The sequence below is a fragment of the Capra hircus genome, chromosome 10 (assembly GCF_001704415.2).
Source record: "Capra hircus breed San Clemente chromosome 10, ASM170441v1, whole genome shotgun sequence".
NCBI classification, from domain to species: domain Eukaryota; kingdom Metazoa; phylum Chordata; class Mammalia; order Artiodactyla; family Bovidae; genus Capra; species Capra hircus.
In genome coordinates, this window is record NC_030817.1 from 57,114,386 (window position 1) to 57,134,630 (window position 20,245).

At 47.8% G+C, this 20,245-nt stretch overlaps 1 protein-coding gene across 1 annotated transcript in view; it reads right to left on the minus strand.

Moving 5' to 3' along the window:
- Nucleotides 1–19,180, minus strand: part of DAPK2 (death associated protein kinase 2) — a 132,146-nt gene extending 112,966 nt beyond the window's left edge. The window contains exons 1-2 of the mRNA XM_018054331.1: nucleotides 19,067–19,180; nucleotides 10,972–11,069 (exon numbers count right to left, since the gene is read on the minus strand). Coding sequence (XP_017909820.1) covers nucleotides 10,972–11,048 — 77 coding nt within the window. The 5' untranslated portion in view covers nucleotides 11,049–11,069; nucleotides 19,067–19,180. The remainder of the gene's footprint in view (nucleotides 1–10,971; nucleotides 11,070–19,066) is intronic.

Sequence of the window (20,245 nt, forward strand, 5' to 3'; positions counted from 1 at the left end):
ACCTCCCTCCAGCTCTTACAGCTTTCCCATGCAGACCAGCTCAATGAGCGCACTCCCTCCATGGGCTAGCTTCTGAGTGAAGCCCGAGCAATGCAGCCACTTTGTTTGAGTGGCTTTGTGCTTTGTTTGCCTGACAATGAGTGATAAACGCACCTCCCTCTCTCCTCCAGGGCCTCTGTCATCCAGGGCCCCTGCAGTTGCCTGTCCTCCTGGCAGCCACAGCCCTTCAGCCCTCTCCAAGTGCTTTCCTGCCCAAGCCTGGACCTGCTGCCTCTCAGTCTTTGGCAGAGCCCTGACCTCGAGGTGGTTATGCATCATCTCCAGAATGAGACCATGCAAAGCTGCCCCACCTAGGGTGACAGCTTCCTCCGCTGAACACTTGGCACAAGGTTGGGGTCCCTCTATTAGCTCATAGCCTGTTCCAACCTTTCATTTTGCTTTTTAATTGTTTTTAATATTTATTCATTTGGCTGCACCAGGTCATAGTTACGGCATGTGGAATCTTTGGGCTTCCAGGGTGGCTCAGCTGTAAAGAACCTGCCTGCAATGCAGGAGACGCATGAGATGCAGGTTCAATCCCTGGGTTGGGAAGATCCCCTTGAGGAGAAGATGGCAACCCACTCTAGTATTCTTGCCTGGAGAATCCCGTGGACAGAGGAGCCTGGTGGGCTACTGTCCATAGGGTCACACAGAGTCAGGCATGACTTAAGTGACTGAGCACGCACGCACGCCCATGGAATCTTTAGTTGCAACATGTGGAATCTTTCAGTTGTAGCACATGGGATCTAGTTCCCTGATGAGGGATCAAATCTGAGCCCCCTGCATTGGGAGTGTGGAGTCTTAGCCACTGGACCACCAGGTAAGTTCCCATTTCATTAGCTTTTGAGGAAAGTATTTCTGTGTCCCCTAATCTCTTATGAGGCATGGCCTGAGCCCTAAATCTCCACCACCCATCACAGTGCCCAGCACACAGTGGGTATCTGGGGAGAATCTTTGGACTATGACAATGACCTATAGTACAGATGTGCACGTACTCATCCACACACACTCATCTTTTGGAAACCACTGGCTTGTTATGGCCCAAAAGATTTCCTCACCGCTAACACCAAGCTGAGAGTTTCCTGGGCCCAGCACAGCATGTTCAGTGCGAGCAGTAAGAAAGTTTTTTGGCATGAGTGACCAGTCGCCACTGTAAAAGTTCTCTGAGCCTCAGTTTTCACATCTGTAAAATGGGAGTGTGATCCAATTCATACTGTTCTGGAAGATGAGAAGTACTTGGCACAGAAACTGACATGAGGGCATTAGACTCTTAACTTAGGTTGGTCTCTTTCACTTTCCTAGCAGCAGGAAACCTAAGCATGTGTGTGATCAGAGGCACCAGAACCCCGTGCCAGGGCTTTAGACGGGGCTCCGGCCAGAGAAATTTCTGGCTTTTATTTCCAAATTTCTCTGAGATTTGCTGTGCTGCATGAAGTGGAATTTTCCACTTGGCTTCTCCTTGATAAAGTAGGTCGTCTGTATTTCTTGAGCCAATTACCTAACATTTTGGTGGCTGAATTTCTTCATCTGTCAAATGGGAATAGGAACTACCTTACAAGGTGCTATGAGGGTTAAATACAACAATGTGTATCCACTTCTATATACAACATAGATAAATAACAAAGTCCTACTGCATAGCACAGGGAGGTAGATTCAATACCTTATAATAGCCTACAATGGAAAGAGCCTGAAAAAGAGTATATATATGGCAAAGAGTCAGACACGACCGCACAAGTATGCAAAGCATGGCATATATATTTTATGCTGGAGCACAGTACTTTCTGATTCTATGAATTTGACTTTTATAGGTATCTCGTATAAGTAGAATCAAACAGTATTTGAGACACCATCTGATCTTGACCTTGAAGGAAAAGTTTAACTTTTCCTCCAAGAGTGAGGGAAGACCGAGAGCAGAAGAAGTCACAGAAGATGTGGGGACTCCTGGCCTCCGCACGGTACGGTCCGGGCGCTCAGAATAGGAGAGCAGATGTGGCCCTGCCTTCAGAGTTGATAGCTCAGTACAAACACTTGACAGATATGCCTAATCTCCTCTCTGGGACCCCAGGGCCTGAGCGCTGCTCCAGCTCCCCTTGGTCTCTGCAACCCGCCCCCAGGAGCTTAGCACTTGGGGGAATGTTAACTCTGGGCCTCAAGCAGACACAAAAGAGGAGAGGATGTGTGGGCGTGAGAAATAGCCAGGGACAGATTAGAAGGTAAGACTCAGAAATAAAAATAGTTACTGGTTAAGGCTGCTAATCTTGCATGGGCTTAAACTGGTCTCCTTATATGTTTTATTGTTTTTAAAAAAGCTTTCATCCAAAATAAATCTCATAGATCTATATACACTGTTATAAAAAGATACTCAGTGTATTTCATTAAGTGAGAAAGGCAAGTTGTAGATTGTTCTGGTCGTATGACCCCATCCGGGTCAACATACACTTGCTTTACTTAAAGTTTGGAAAGACAGCAGAAGACAATTACCATCAAAGTCTGCCTGTGGATGTGAGTCTTGGAGGGAGGGTAGATGGAGGTTTACTCTAACTTTCCACAACTTTATGACATATACCATGCATTACCTCTACAATAATTTTTTTTAATTTAAAAAGATATAAAAGGTACTTCCCTGGGGGTCCAATGGTTAAGACTTCACCATTCAATGACTGGGGTGAAGTTTCCATCCCTGGTCAGGGAACTAAGATCCCACAGGCATTGTGGCCAAAAAACCAAAACATAACATAGAAACAGCATTGTAACAAATTCAATAAGGATTTTTAAAAACAGTACACATGAAGAAAAAAAATCTTTTGTAAAAAAAAAAAAAAAAAAAAAAAGAGGAAGTAATAAAAGCCCCTTTGCCTCCAAGTTCATCTTGGAAACCCTTTTCCCAAAGACAGAGACAGGTAAATACAAATACTTATTATTTTTTACATATATATATAGTTTTATGGCCAGACTGAGCTTGAGAACCCAGCCTGGGTACACCTGAGCTCTACATATTTCCTGGAGGTTTTTCTTTCTCTCCTAAAAGAAGATGCCCTAGCTAGCTATGATGCACGTGGGGTGGGTGATCTTAACCATAGAGGATCTCATCAGGAGACTCAAGTCCAGCAGGCAGCTTTCCCTGCTCATCTTAGGGTATTGCTCAGCCTGTTACAAAGGATGAGGCTTCAGAGGAGTGGCTCCTTGTGTAGCCCCAGGCTCCTGTCCCTATGAAAGGGCACCCTGCAGGTTAAGTGCCTGGCACCATGCCTGGCACACACGAGCCTCCTGTAAATATCAGGGCTCTGGCCACTCTCTTCACCAGGGGAGTCAGGGAGGGGATGATGGGATGAGTGGAGTACTGGGGAGGTAGGCTCCCTGAGAGAGGTGAGGGCTGTAGATAAAAGTTGAATTTATTTACACATAGAGAGGTTTCCCTCTGTTTTGTTTAAACTAGCACAGTGGAATTGAAAATCTTCTCTAAGTTTCACCTCCTGCACTGCTGGCTCTGTGACTTTGGACAAATCACCTCCCCACTCTGGGTCTCACTTTCCTTGTTTATAAAATGGAGATCTGCACTAAATTCTTGTTGAGATTCAGTTCAACAGTAACATTTTATGATTTTATGTTCATGTGATAATAATGGGTTGGCCAAAAAAGTTCATTTGGGTTTTTCTGTAACATCTTACAAAGAACACAAAAGAACTTTTTGGCCAAATCAATGCAATAAAGCAAGAAAAGTAATATGAGCATAGGAAAGAAGAAACCATTGATCATTTTATGCTGGTTACATTAAATTACCTTGTACCCTTAGACACACAGTAGTCATCACTGGCCCTATCCATCAGCTCCCTTTCCCAGGGAACATCAATCCTTCCCAAATACTTTCCCTTCTGACTCTGCTACCTGTCCCCAAGGTCAAACAAAAAAGACTATCCTACCAAATAATGCCCCCCTTCCCCAGAGCATTCAAATTAAAGAAAAAATAAGTTTGTGTTTTGTGGGTCCTTATAGTATGGTGGCCAGAGCTCTAGAGGAGTCACATCATCAGTCCCCACCCTTGTCTATCACCCGTTCAACATGTGACCTTGGACAAGCCACTTCCCCTCTCTACTCTTAGCCTCATCTATCAGACAAGGGGTTAGATGGGTTTCTCTTTATGAGCCCCGCTCCACCCTACAGTGGCTACCCAGGCCGGGAGAGGCCAAAAACTACAGGCCAGCATTTCTCCAACTGTTCCCAGAAACAGCCAGCCACCTCTAGCATCCCCAGTAGGCTGGTGCCAGAATGTGAGCCAGAAAATCAAGTGAGGTGTGCAGGGCCAGGCGGGCCCCAGCCGTGCCCAGGACTCTCAGGCCAGGACACGCTTCCCAGATCCAAAGCTGGATTCTGCAGCTTTTCTCACAGATGTTCTCTTATTTTTAAGATAAGGGCATACCTCTGCCTAGTCTTAGGAACTTTGCAAGGATGGGAGTGGGATAAACGGAGCCGAGCTTTTAATCTGGTTCCAAACAGGAAAAGGAGTACGTCAAGGCTGTATATTGTCACCCTGCTTATTTAACTTATATGCAGATTACATCATGAGAAATGCTGGACTGGAAGAAACACAAGCTGGAATCAAGATTGCTGGGAGAAATATCAATAACCTCAGATATGCAGATGACACCACCCTTATGGCAGAAAGTGAAGAGGAGCTAAAAAGCCTCTTGATGAAAGTAAAAGAGGAGAGTGAAAAAGTTGGCTTAAAGCTCAACATTCAGAAAACGAAGATCATGGCATCCGGTCCCATCACTTCATGGGAAATAGATGAGGAAACAGTGGAAACAGTGTCAGACTTATATTTTGGGGGGCTCCAAAATCACTGCAGATGGTGACTGCAGCCATGAAATTAAAAGACACTTACTCCTTGTAAGGAAAGTTATGACCAACCTAGACAGTATATTCAAAAGCAGAGACATTACTTTGCCGACTAAGGTCTGTCTAGTCAAGGCTATGGTTTTTCCAGTGGTCATGTACGGATGTGAGAGTTGGACTGTGAAGAAAGTTGAGCGCCGAAGAATTGATGCTTTTGAACTGTGGTGTTGGAGAAGACTCTTGAGAGTCCCTTGGACTGCAAGGAGATCCAACCAGTCCATTCTGAAGGAGATCAGCCCTGGGATTTCTTTGGAAGGAATGATGCTAAAGCTGAAACTCCAGTACCTTGGCCACCTGATGCGAAGAGTTGAGTCACTGGAAAAGATTCTGATGCTGGGAGGGATTGGGGGCAGGAGGAGAAGGGGACAACCGAGGATGAGATGGCTGGATGGCATCACGGATTCAATGGATGTGAGTCTGAGTGAACTCCGGGAGATGGTGATGGACAGGGAGGCCTGGCGTGCTGCGATTCATGGGGTCGCAAAGTGTCGGACACGACTGAGCGACTGAACTGAACTGAACTGAACTGAACTGAGCTTTTGATCTGGTCAAGCCAAACTTGCCAGAATCCCAGCTCCTTTTCCTCAGAAGGGAACAGAACTGGTCTCAGTGGCTGTGGGAAGCAGAAACACAATGACCTGGGGATGAGTCAAACGATAATAGCAATAATCATTCTTCTTATTTGCCCAGCAGTTTATGTCTTTATCACAGTGGATCCTCACCTGCATGTGTGAAGTAGGTGATATAGATGCTATCACCCCAGGTTACAGATGAGGAGGACTGAGTTCCAGACTGGGTACCAGAGTGCTATGGGTCTCATGGCTGATACACAACCAGACTAACCTTCCAAAGGCATCAGAAACATGCAGTTCAGGGGCCAGATGAGGGCAGGGAGTGCAGTTAAAGATTCCTTGTTAAAACGTGGCTTCAGTTCAGATACATATACGTACGGGAAAATGTACATATACAAGAATGGCCTGACCTGTGTGCATGAAATGAACACATCAGTGAAATAGGCACCGGGATCAAGAAACACAACAATGTCCTCCCCACAGAAGTCCCTCTCATGCCCCCTTTCAGCCACTATTCCCTCACTATTAGAATCACTAATAGAATCACTACTCTGATTTCTAGCATCAGGGATTGATTCTGCCCGTCTTGAACTTGACACCAATGGGATGATATAGTATGACTCTTCTGAGTCTGCCTTCCTTCATTCAACATGATATTTGTGAACTCCACCTGTCATTACAGGTAAAAAATGAGAAGTAACTCTCACTCATTTACATTTTTGCATGCTGCTGCTGCTGCTAAGTCGCTTCAGTCGTGTCCGACTCTGCAACCCCATAGACTGCAGCCCACCAGGCTCCCCCGTCCCTGGGATTCTCCAGACAAGAACACTGGAGTGGGTTGCCATTTCCTTCTCCAATGCATGAAACTGAAAAGTGAAAGTGAAGTCGCTCAGTCGTGTCCGACTCTTAGCGACCCCATGGACTGCAGCCTACCAGGCTCCATCCATGGGATTTTCCAGGCAAGAGTACTGGAGTGGGCTGCCATTGCCTTCTCCAAGTCATTTTTGCATAGTATGGACTTAATGAGGAGCTAACCCTGAATATTCGCTGGAGGGACTGATGCTGAAGCTGAAGCTCCAGTTTTTGGTCATCTAATGCAAATGGATGACTCATTGGAAAAATCCCTGATGCTGGGAAAGATTGAAGGCAGAGGGAGATGAGGGCATCAGAGGATGAGATGACTGGATGGCATCCCTGATGCAATGGACATGAACATGGGCAAACTCCGGGAGATGGTGGGGGACAGGGAGGCCTGGCATGCTGCAGTCCATGGGGCTGCAAAGAGTCAGACACAACTGAGCAACTGAACAACAACAAAAATCAGTGAAACAGCCCTGAATCTAGGCAAGGGTAGAGAGCTGAAGAAGGTTTACACACTGCTCCTCCCAAATGTAAGAACAAGCCCTACTGCTATTCCTCCTGGAAGACCCCCACTGTCCTCCCAGGGGGTCCGGAGGTGGGAGGCAGGGTCTTGACACCCAAACTTAAAGGCAGTTTAAGTTCAAAGGCAGAGGCTCTACTAGGTGTTCACTCAACACCTAGGTGTTCACTCAATACCTAGTACCCAGCTCTGTGAGGAACCCTGCAGACTCAGCATCCCATTTCATCCCTACAATCATGAAGTAGCTACTGTTACTATTTCCACCTTATGGGTTAAAAAACAAAAACCGAGAAACTCAGGGTCAGAGAGGTCAAGTAAGTTGTCCTAAGGTTGCACAGCTAGGACGCACACAAACCTCAAACTGTCTATATTGGCAGGAAGCTTGCAGACTGGCCTCTAATTGTATATCCAGCCTCAGCTAGCACTGCCTGTCCCCAGCTCATGTTCCATGGCCACACAGGCCTCCAGCCAGCAACTCAGGGCCCAGGTTCTCCCCACCTCAGGGCCTGTGTCCAGGCTGCTTTCCCTGCCTGCACACTTATCTTCTGCCACTTCCTCAGACCAGCCTCCCCTGACCACCCAGTCCCAGCTATGCCCCCCATTCTCGGTGTGTCCCACGCTCTCCTTTCATAGCCCACCAGGCACTCTGGAGTGATGTGTCCTTTTGCAACCCCTCCGTCATGTGTTCAATGTCTTCCTCCACCAACAGAACACAAGCCACTGGGGGACAGGAATGTCTATTTTGTCACTGCTTCAGACAATGCCTGGCACACAGTGAGCCCATGAAGAAGAGGGGAAGAAAGACAGATAGGGCTACCCTCTCTGAAGGCAGCTCTAGTTCCAGCCTGTTTACGGCCCCAGGCAAGACCCTTCCTCTCTCTGAGCCTCCGTTTCCTCAACGGTCAGATGAGGGGCTTGGAAGAAAGACCTCTATAGGCCTTCCATCTCACCTGACCTCTAGACCACAAATCCTAGGACAGCAAGCCAAGAAAAGTGCCTTAGGCCTCTGCTGTCTTTCACGCGCCCTGTGTCCAGCTGGCATCTAAGGAAAGTTTCAGGTCGTGCGTGGGGTGGGGGCAGTGGTTCTCCAAGGCTCCCCAGGCCGTGAGGTGCATGCGGCCTTCACATCCTGTTGTACGTAGAGGACCCAGAAACATGAGGTCTCTCCCAGTTTTAATATCTCTGATGTACAAAGTTGGGGAGAGACAGAACTAAGAAGTAGTCCAGTGGTTCAAGTCTTTGAGCTTCCGATGTAGGGGTAGGAAAAGTTATGATAAACCTAGACAGCTTAATACGCAGAGACGTCATATTAAAATGTCTGCATATTAAAAAGCAGAGACATCACTTTGCCAACAAACATCTGTATAGTCAAAGCTATGGTTTTTCCAGTAGTCATGTATGGATATGAGAGTTGGACCATGAAGAAAGCTGAGTACTGAAGAACTGACACTTTCAGATAGTGGTGTTGGAGAAGACTCTTGAGAATCACTTGGACTGCAAGGAGATCAAACCAGTCAATCCTAAAGGAAATCAATTCTGAATATTCACTGGAAGGACTGATGCTGAGGCTGAAGCTCCAATATTCGGGCCACCTGATGTGAAGAGCCAACTGACTGGAAAAGACACTGATCCTGGCTTAAGACTGAAAATAGGAGGAGAAGAGGGTGACAGAGGATGAGATGGTTGGATGGCATCACTGACTCAATGGACATGAATTTGAACAACTCCGGGAGATGGTGAAGGACAGGGAAGCCTGGTGTGCTGCAGTCCATAGGGTTACAAAGAGTCGGACACAACCGGGCAACTGAACAACTAGGTGACTTCCCTCGAGGTCCAGTGGTTAAGTCTTTCAGTTTCCAACATAGGGGGTGAGGGTTCGATCCCTGGTCAGGGAACTAAAATCCCACATGCCTTGTGGCATGCCCAAAAGTTTTGAAAATTAAATTTAAGAAGCCACTGGTAGGGCCTGCCGGGGTCTGTTGCTGAGGGGCCACTTTCTCCCTGACATCACAAGTCAGGAGAAACACCCAAGTCAAAGAGAACCTCCCTTTCCACTCAGAGGCAGAGTCCAGGTAACCACCCTTCAGCCTCTCCCCAGCCCTTCCCAGGTTCTGGACTGCCAGGGGCAGCGGCTCAGACAGAATGCTGAGGAATCTCCCCTTTGGGGGTCTCTGTAGATACTTGCTCCCTGACCTAGCCAGTCAGCCAGGACAAGCACTTCCTGAACCTGAAGTAAGTGCACTTTCTTTTTTCTTTTCTGGCCACGCCACGTGTCTTGGAGGATCTTAGTTCCCATATCAGGAACTGAACCCAGGCCCAACAGCCAAAGTGCCAAGTCCTAACCACTGGACCGCCAGGGAACTGCCGTAAGTGCACTTTCCATTCTTCCCTGACTAAGGCTCCTCTGGCTTTGAAGCTTTTTTGAGTTTTTCTTCAAAAATAAAAGTACCCAGGGACCCAGTTTCTAGTTATCCATCTTAATGAAACAATCAAAAACAGGATCAGAAATTTCTGCTAAGAGATGTTCCTTGCAGCTTTAGTAATGAAAATTTTTTAAAATGGAAACTGTATGTTTTTAAAAGTAGGGGGAAAAGGCTGAATAATTGAGGCATGCTTGTACAAGGGAATGTAAAATTGCATTAAGATATTTAATGACATGAGCAAACCGGTATAGTACATTAAGATCTGGGATGACCCAGAGGGATGGTATGGGGAGGGAGGTGGGAGGGGGGTTCAGGATTGGGAACCACATGTACACTCGTGGCAGATTCATGTTGATGTATGGCAAAACCAATACAATATTGTAAAGCAATTAGCCTCCAATTAAAATAAATAAATTTAAACTAAAAAAAAAAAGATGTAATATTCAAAGCTGTAGTGGACTTCCCTGGTGGTCCAGGGGTTAAGACTCTGTGCTTCCACTACAGGGGGCACGGGTTTGATACCTAGTTGGGGAACTAAGATCTCAAAGGCCACATGGTATGGCCAAAATTTTGTTTAAAACTGTGGTAAAACATTAACATATATTCAATATGATCCTAATGCTTAAAATAAAAGGAAGTAAATATATACATATATTTGCAAAAAAATAAAGAAAGAAAGGTAAAAAGCAGTAAAAGAATGAGTCCTGACACAAGAGCCCTTTAAAGGGAAAGGCTCCTGTTCCCACCACGGACACAGCGAAGGCCCTGAACCCCCAGGTTTTCACTCTGCTGGGTGTGTGGAGGGACGGGGCTGGGTACACTGTGAGTGCATGTGAGTGTGCAAGAACCGTGTGTATCAGAGAGCATGACAGGTGTGCAGGTACAGACTGGACTGGCCAGACCTCGGCCACACCCCTTGCTGGCTGAGCAACTTGGAGCAACTTTCTTACACTCTTCAGAACACAGTTTCCTCATGAAAAACAAGAGTAAAAATTATTCCCATTTCATGAATTGTTAAGAGACCCAAACTCCAGGACTGGTATTCTGTAATCATCAAAACACCACCCGAATACAAGCTTTGTTATAAATGAGAGACAAGGAAAGAGCTTCAGAAAATCTTCATTTCTCTCCAGACGGTCACGACTTTCAGATCTGAGCTTATCCCTGTCCGTTTTGTGGGTTTAGCAAACCTGAAAATGCACCCAGTAACTCAGATCCAAGGAAGCTTCACGACCAGGTTTGTGTGGCTTGTCACTCGATGCAAAGCTTTTTTCAGGAAGATGATTTCACCTTCCATTCAGGCTCTGAGTTTACAGAACAAAACCCTGAGAGCCATGGAGAATCCCAAGTGGGTTTCAGAAAAGAACCAACGGGTCAGGTCTCAGGCCAGAGCCTGGGGAGGGCTTTGGGAGCAAAGTAACAGATTAAACAAGAGTCATTTAGATCCGCCATAACTGTCAGTTGGATTATACTGAAAACATGGAACTCAACAATTCTAGTCCCTTCTGCTGGCAAGTCTTTATTTCCAGAGAGAGGATTACTTGCAGAGGCACCCAAGACAATGAATCACTCTCTGGATTGTTTGTAAAGATTTCCATAAGCCCCGTGACGAGCCCGGGACCTATAAGATCCACCGATCAGTGCAGCTCTCACAGCTACTTACCTCCCCAGCTCCTCCCCGATGTCATAAAAGTCCTCCACCTTCTGCTGCCTAAACGTCTCCATGTTCGGGCTCCTCATTGAGGCCTGGAGCGTACAGCCCTGAAACAGGAGAAATCCTGAGGTTAGGACAGATATGTCCATTGGTACCAGTCTGACTCTAGGCCCCAAAGTAAATGGCTAATAATTGAAGGGTAGCTCACAGCCCTCACTCCTCAAGAACAGGCTTGATCAAGCCTTTCCTCAGGACCTATGACCAGTGATGCACGGTTCTTACTTGATTTATATTAATTCAAGTTTCTTAAGGAGACAAATCTGCTCTGAACATGTTCCGAGAAAACAGAACCCTGGGCAACTTGGGCAATTTGTTCTCATGAAATCCAGGTCTACGAGAAAAGAGGCAGCTGTGATGCAGGGAAAAAGAACCCAGTTTTGAGTCAGAATAAGTGAAACTTCCTGGAAAAGGAAAATAAATGTTCTCACCAAAAAAAAAAAAAAAAAGGATAAATGTGCACGAGGTGATAAACATGTTAATTATCTAGACAAGGGGAATACTTTAAGTGTATCAGATCACCATGATGTGCGTTTTAAATATCTTACAATGTTATATGTCAATTATAATTCAATAAAGCTAAAAAAATTATTTTTAAAAAGTTTCAGTTTTGAGTCCCACTTTTGCCTAAGTCATTTAAACTGCTAGGTCTTAACTTCCTCATCTGTAAAAGGGGTTAATACTGTAAAAACCACTGCAAATCAGGATATTATTCTATAAACTACAAACTGCAGTAGAAAGGTAAGGGATTATCATGACCTCAGCTCCCTCAGAGGCTGTGTCACCCAATTTCAAGTCTGAACTGATCTGCAGTTCACTCCTCACCTAAGGGAAAGATTGGAGAGGAAGTGTGGCAAACAACAATAGGCACCAGGAGTCAGAAACTTGAGGTTCTAGCTGCAATTCTGCCCACAACTAGCTCTGTGACTTCATCTCCTGTCAGTGGGAGGCCTGTTTCCTCGTCTGTAAGTGGCGCTAACTCTGCCTGTCCAGTGCACCTTACTGAGAATCCCAGGACAACTCCGAGCCACGCATAGCATCACCACAGAAGAGACCTTCTGCATCCTCCCCTGGGATCCTCCTGCCCCAGGGAGCCCCCTCGTCCTGGGACAGCCACATGCCACCCTGGACAGCACTCTAAGGGCAGGGCCCAGGATACAGTAAGCACAACATAAAGATAAAGCCAGCTACCCATGAATACATATATACAATGGACTATTAGTGAAAGTGAAGTCGCTCAGTCGTGTCCGTAGCCAACCAGGCTCCTCCGTCCATGGGATTTTCCAGACAAGAATACTGGAGTGGGTTGCCATTTCCTTCTCCAGAGGATCTTCCCGACCCAAGGATCGAACCCGGGTCTCCCGCATTGCAGGCAGACGCTTTACTGTCTGAGCCACACAGCCATAAAAAGGAATGGAACTGGGTCATTTGTAGAGACATAGATGGACCTAGAGACTGTCATACAGAGTGAAGGAAGTGAAAAAAACACATTTTTTCTATTAACACATATATGTGGACTCTGAAAAAAATGGCAGACTATCTTATTTACAAAGCAGAAATGGAGGCAGAGAAGTAAACAACAAATACGTGGATACGAAGGTGGAAGAGGGGGATGGGATTATTTGGGAGATTGGGATTGACATATATACATCATTAAGTATATGTAAAATAGCTAAGTACTGAGAACCGACTGTGTAGCATAGGGAATTCTACTCAAATGCTCTGTGGTGACCTAAATGGGAAGGAAATCCAAAAAAGAGGGGATATGTGTATACATATAGTCGATTCACTTTGCCATACAGTAGAAACTAACACAACATTGCAAAGCAATTATACGCCAATAAAAATAAGAATAAATTTTAAAAACAGCTACCTGCGGATGCATCTTTCAAGAGTCATTAGCAAAGGGCCCTCAGAGCTCATTTTGGCTGGCACTGGCAGCTTTTCTTCTGCCTGGCAATCAGATACCAACCACGCCCAGGCCCTATGAGCCCCGAAATACTGTTTTCAGTATTCTCTGGGTGGAGGCACCATTACATAAGGGCACATCTCATCAATGCCAAGTGGCGGGAGCTGTTCTTACTCTCAGGTGATGTCTATATTTCAGCCTCTTTCCTCTGCCCACTACCAACCAGAGTTCTGGTAGCAAGATGCCACCTTCCTCCCTCCCTTCCACCGAGGCACACACACCCCTGAAGGCCTCCAGGTGGAACTGGCCTGGCTCCCAGGAATTACTCTCAGGATCACCTGCCAGTCTTCCCCTGCCTGTCCATCACAGAGCCTCCTACTGGCTTGGTCTTCACTCTGCTCAGCCAGGGCCTGGCGAGTATGGAATCCTGAAAGGAACAGGATCCCCAGTCCTAGGCTAGTCTGGGTGTGCATCAGTCACAAGACCCATAGCAGTCTGGCTCCCTGTCTGGGACTCAGTCCCCCTTCTCTGCAATCTGGGGTGATAGCATCCATATCACCTACTTCACACATGCAGGTGAGGATCCACTGTGATAAAGACATAAACTGCCGGGCAAATAAGAAGGATGATTATTGCTATTATTGTTTGACTCATCCCCAGGTCATTGCGTTTCTGCTTCCCACAGCCACTGAGACCAATTCCCTTCCCTTCTGAAGAAAAGAAGCTGGGATTCTGGCAAGTTTGGCTTGACCAGATCAAAAGCTCGGCTCCCCTCACCCCCACCCCCACCATGGCAAGGTTCCTAAGACTAGGCAGAGGGTGGCAGGACTGCTATCTATCAGCTTCTTTTTGCTGCAAAAATACTTCCAAACAAACCATTTGAGCCGGATCCTGGGGGTGGAGGTATGAATAGCTACAAATTTCCCACAGCTAGATGAAAGCAGAAAACTCCAAAAAAATTTTGTTGGCAGATACCCTGAGAGTGGTCCCAGGAACAGCTAAGATCCTCCTTGGCTAGAGGCCAGCTGCATTTGCTGTCAGGAGTTGAGCTGGACTTGAAACTGTCCCACCTCCCCAACTAAACCATGAGCCCCTGCCTTGTGATCACATCCTGGGTGACCAGAAGTTGGGGGCCAAGGGAGCCAACTAAGCTCAATCTAGGCCCACCAGTTTGGCCCCAACTCACCATTTCAGCATAGCCCCCTCCCCCACAAATCCTCTACTAGAGCCCCAAGTAGACTTTTCCTATTCCTCCAAAACTTTCACCCCTGCTACACACCAGCTCAAGGTGGGCCCTTTTCATGGCAGAAGGGATGGGGATGGGGGGAGGGCACCTGGAGAGCCCTCCAAGTAAAACTCTTTCCTTCCTGCAAGGCCAGGCTCAAATGCTACCATCTCTATGAGCCTCCATGACTCTTTTCCTTACAAAACAGATGAAAAATTCTTCTTCTCTTTAAATTCTCACAGAGGGCCCTTTACAAATTTTTCGGGTTAGAGTTTACCATGTTCTGGTTCATATCATAAACTATGTCAACGTGTAACCCAAAGGGAGAAAGCACAGACTGCACAGGCACACAGGCCTGAGTTTGAATCCCAGCTCTGCCACCTACTAGCACACACAGCACGGTGCAGCTTTTCTGAGCTCCAAATCACTTACATAGAAAATGAGTCTGGGACTTCCCTGGTGGTCCGGGGGCTAAGACTCTACACTCTCATTGCTGGGGACCTGTGTTCCATCCCTAATCAGGGAACTAGATCCCACATGCTGCAACTAAGAGCTTGCATGCCACAGGTAAAGATCTTGAGTGCCACAACTAAGACCCAACATGGCCAAATAAACATTTTTTTAAATAGAAAAGAAAGAGAATGAGTCCAGACAATGCCTAGTATTAGTGAATATTTGGAGAACTCTCAAACACTGCTTAGGAGAGTATTCACTAGGACAACTACTTTGGAAAACTCTTGGGCAGTATCTACGGACATACCCAACAGAAATGCATGTAGATGGCTTCCAAAATGGTCCACATTAGAATGTTCACAGTTGCACTATTAGTAATATCTAAAAATTGCAAACAACCAAATAGCCATCAAGTGAAGAATGGATAGAGTTATACCCATACAATGAAATGATTATATAACAATAAGAATAAATAAACTACTGCTCCCTGCAACAATATGGATGAAACTCACAAACATAGTGTTGAATGAAAGAAAACAGACACGAAAGACCACAAACTGTGTGATTCTCTTTTGGGTAAAACAAAACCGTGGTGCTAGAAGTTAGAATAGTGGTCACACCTGGGTCAGAGATTGTGCCTGAAAGGGGACACAAGGAGCTTTCTGAGTGCTGCCAATGCTATTTCTTGATGTACATACATACCCTTATTTTGTGTGCAATCAAAATTTTAAATAATTAAAAATGAGTCTAATATCTGCTTTATGGGACAAATGAGATAACACATGTAAAGTGTTTTTAATAGTCCCTGGATGGTTCCAACAAATATGAGTTCCTTCCCTCTTGCCTATTGGAGCTTCATGAGGGCAAGAGTTGTGACATTCTCACCTCTAGCCCCTTGTGGGAGCTGGTACACAGCAGGCACTCCAAAATGTTTGATTTAAATATAGGGTCCCAGCTGTCCTTCTCAAGGCTGCTGCTCAGAAAGCTCATCAGGTAAAATCAGCTATTAACTTAAAGCCCCTTCCTAACATTGCTCCCAAGATGAATTTGCATATTACCAGTTTAGACACATGAAACTAAAGGGGAGACATTTTGAGGTGAAATTAGTCACCATCTAGGACCCAGAAGCACAGGGACCTTTCTGGCCCCCAAAAGATGAAACCACCCAGCAGAGGGCGCTGATACAACCTTTAGCTAGGGGCTCAGGCCCCTGGCTCCAGGCATTCCACAGGCAAGGTCCATCTTAATGCTCACATTTTCCTTAGTGGAATCTTCAGAGTTCACATCCCTGCCCCCAACCCTAATACTAGGCAACATTTCTAAAAGTTAAGACAGACTTTCTCAATTCAGTTCAGTTCAGTCGCTCAGTCGTGTCTGACTCTTTGCAACCCTATGAACTGCAGCACTCCAGGCCTCCCTGTCCATCACCAACTCCTAGTTAACCCAAACTCATCTCCACTGAGTCGGTGATGCCATCCAACCATCTCATCCTCTCTCATCCCCTTCTGCTCCTGCCCTCAATCTTTCCTAGCATCAGGGTCTTTTCCAATGAGTCAGATCTTTGCGTCAGGTAGCCAAAGTATTGGAGTTTCAGCTTCAACATCAGTCCTTCCAATGAACACTCAGGACTGATCTCCTTTAGGATGGACTGCTTGGCTCTCCTTACAGTCCAAGGAATTCTCAAGAGTCTTCTCCAACACCACAGTTCAAAAACATCAATTCTTTGGTGCTCAGCTTTCTTTATAGTCCAACTCTTATATCCATACATGAGCACTGGAAAAACCATAGCCTTGACTAGACGGACCTTTGTTGGCAACGTCTCTGCTTTTTTACATGCTACCTAGGTTGGTCATACCTTTTCTTCCAAGGAGCAAGCATCTTTTAACTTCATGGCTGCATTCACCATCTGCAGTGATTTTGGAGCCCAAAAAAATAAAGTCTGACACTGTTTTCACTGTTTCCCCATCCATTTGCCATAAAGTGATGGGACCGGATGCCATGATCTTAGTTTTCTGTATGTTGAGCTTTAAGCCAACTGTTTCACTCTCCTCTTTCACTTTCATCAAGAGGCTCTTTAGTTCTTCTTTGCTTTCTGCCATAAGGGTGGTGTCATCTGCATATCACAGACTTCCTAGAACCTCACAAAAACGGACCTCGAGGAACCTAGAGGACTTTTAGTCTCCACTCAGGAGCCACTTGCATCAGGAAGGGAAGTTAGAAAAGTTCCATTTTATCTACACTACGTGTTAGGGTTCTGTGTAAGAATTCAGGGGTGGGAGGAGTTTGAAACCCACTGCTCTCTGGTCAAGCCCACTTGTTTTGCAAGAGGAGGAAACTGAGGTCCAGACAGGAGAAGGGACTTGCTAAAAGTCACACAGCCCACGCCAGCTGCTCCTCCCCTGGCTTTTGTCAATAGCACCTCAATCCTCCAACAGCAGCTCCAGGGTTGGGAGGCCAGTGGCCTCCTGAGGAACAACCTACGAGAGGGCCTCCAAGGCTGAAGGATTATCTCATGAGGAAATCTCAACCTTACTAAGTCCCTCCCTCATGGGACCCAGCCCATCCTGCTGAACTCTCAGAGATCCTCACTCAGCACGAGTAAAATGGGACCACGATTGTCCCCTTACACCCCCTCCCATGAAGAATCATCACAATCAGCCTCTGAGGAAGCTGTCAACAGAGGGGAGGGCCGTCTGGCATTACAGCGCACCTCCACGCTTTGGAGGCTGTGACACACCCCAATCTCTGATGCGGAAGCTTGGACTCAGAGAAGCTAGCCACCTGCCTAAGCGGACATGAGGAAGCTATCTTCCTGGTGAAGGTCCAGCTCTGCTGGGCAGCCTGCTTGCTCATTCCCACATCTAACAACTTGGGGGAGAGAGTGTCAGGGTCAGTTCAGGTCTCCATCCTGCCAGTGGGAAACTTGTCCCACACCCACTCACATCCACACACCTGCGCACACTTGAGAGTCCCTTGGACTGCAAGGAGATCCAACCAGTCCATCCTAAAGGAGATCAGTCCTGAATATTCACTGGAAGGACTGATGCTGAAGCTAAAACTCCAATACTTTGGCCACCTGATGTGAAGAACTGACTCTTTGGAAAAGACCCTGATGCTGGGAAAGATTGAAGGCGGGAGGAGAAGGGGACGAGAGAGGATGAGATGGTTGGATGGCATCACCGACTAGATGGACATGAGTTTGAGCAAGCTTCGGGAGTTGGTGATAGACAGGGAGGCCTGGCGTCCATGGGGTCGCAAAGAGGCAGACACGACTGAGTGACTGAACTGGACAGGGAGTGGGTCAGGGTCAGTTCAGGTCTCCTTCCTACCAGTGGAAACCTTGTCCCACATCCACTCATATCCACACACCCCTGTGTCCCTGCCCAAGCCTCTCTCAAGGCTGCTGAATGGAACCACTTAGAAGCTAAAAACACATCTTGGGAGATGGTTGGTTTGGGGAAGAACAGGACTCTGGGAGCAACAATGAAGAGGCCAACGTGCCAGCATCACTCAGTCACCAGGACTCTCCCATGGAATGCCATATACAAAGCAGTTGAGAAACACAATGTCAGAAAACAGCAGCAACCTCCAGCTGCCCCCCTGCCACCCCCACTGGATTCTCAAATACCAGGGCATGTGCTCTCTTCACCTGCCCCTAGGACCTTCCCACCTGCCAGTGAGGCAGCAGTTAGGCATCCTCTCTTCCAGCCCGCCCTCCTAACCTACCACCACCTGTATGGCCTCCGTGCTCACCGCTCTGGGATACCTCTCCTCCCCAAAGAGAAGACTAACCTCCACCTTGCAGAGTTACAGTAAGGATCAGCCAGATCCACACGTGCCATGAGCCATCTACAATGCCTAGCCCAGAGTCAGGTCAACTGTTGACAACAGCCCAGGGTCAAAACCCCAGCCTGCTGCAGATCTACTGGCTGGCCCCCTGCCCACCCTAACCATGCCCCATCCCAGACTCCAGAAGTCGGGGACCACAGCTTTCTCTGCCACTGAGAAAGCTGACTGGCTAGGATGGAGCAGCCTCCTCGCACCAGCTCCTCGCACCAGCTCCTCGCACCAGGAGCAGAAGGAGGTAAGTGAAGTGTAGGATGCTGAGAAGCCCAGATCCCCTCTCCTCCCAGAAATCTGGGGTGTTCTCCCCCGTCAAGGAGTCCTAACTTGATGGAAGTCTCTCTCCCATCTCCCCCCTAGGCTCCCAGTCTGCCCGCTGCTCCCACGCGATCTTTCTGGTCAAAAGGCCAGACTCTGAAGCCGGCCCTAGGGGCCCAGCAGTCAGGTCCCGGAGGTCGAGGACCGGCCAGAGCGCGCAAGGCCAAGACTGGCCATACCCGGGGGACCGGCGACAGGGAACTGGCGGCTAACGCCCGGGAGAAATTTGTCCCCTCCAACCCAGCCCCGGGCCGCGCACCCCGTCCTGCCCGTCGAGCCCGCAGACGGGCGCTACTCACGGAGGGAGGCTGCGCGGCGGCGGGCGTGGGGGCGCGGTGGGCACCGGGGGCCCGGCGGGGCGCGCCGCTCTCGGATCTCCTCTCCTCCCTGCGCGCAAGCCCGCCCGCAGAGCCGCCGAGGAGGCGGAGCGGCGGGTCCCGTCCCAGGCGCCGGCTGGAGGCGCGCCCGGAGGACCGAGACCCGGCTCGGAGCGCCCCCTGCCGGGAGTCCCCTCGGGACACCCTGGAGTGAGGGCTGCAAGCCTCCCCGCCGGGTCGGATTGGCACCTCCAAAGGCCGAGGTTCCCAGGAGAGGGGGGCTAAAGCCAGTAGCAAGACCTGGCGTTTTCACTGACTCCGCCGCTTACTTGTGGCTTTGAACAAGTCAGCTAACCTCTTCAGGCCTAACCTGGAGATTGGTGTGCATGAGCTGATACAGTCGATATAGCCTGGCAAGATTACTCAGAAAGTGGTATTTCCTTGTCCCCCGCTTCCACGCACGCACCGTAAGAGAAATCCCACCAAGGAGCAGGCCTCTTCCTTCCTCCCAGCCAGAGTGGAAACCTTACCATCCACGGTCCACAGGGCGGTGGGGGCCGTGATGGAGGTGGAGGAACACTTCCCTCCTCACCTCCCCGTCTGCTCACCCCCACCCGCGTTTGGGAGCAGCCTGGCCTCAGTGCCCCCAGCCCTGCCTGGCACGTTGGTGAGTGCAGCCCCCATCACCCTCCCGCCTTCCCGAGTGAAAGACTGGGGAATGGAGTGTTCCTCTCTTCCTCCTGCCAAAAATCCCGGGAGGAAAAAGGAATGAGAGTGGAGGGGGTGATGGAAAGAAATGGAAACAGAATATAAATCAAGTTCAGTGGTCTTACTTCAAGACAAGAGGCTGTTTAAAGAAATGAAGGCCCCTTCCCAGAACCTCCCTCCTAGGCCATCCAGGCAGCTCCTTAAGATAGTCCCAGATGACAAAGCTACAGATTCAGTCTTTTATTTGGTTCAAAGCTCTGCCATTCCCAGTCTTGGTCATGGCACTTGAACTTATTCTTTTTTTTTTTTTTTTTTTAATTAATGTGTTTTTTTTTTTCTTTTTTCTTTCTTTCTTTTTTTTTTTTTTTTTTTTTTGGCCATGCAGGTTCACCCACCAGGGATGGAACCCCCACCCTCTGCAGTGGAAGTGGGAAGTCTTAACCACTGGAGTTC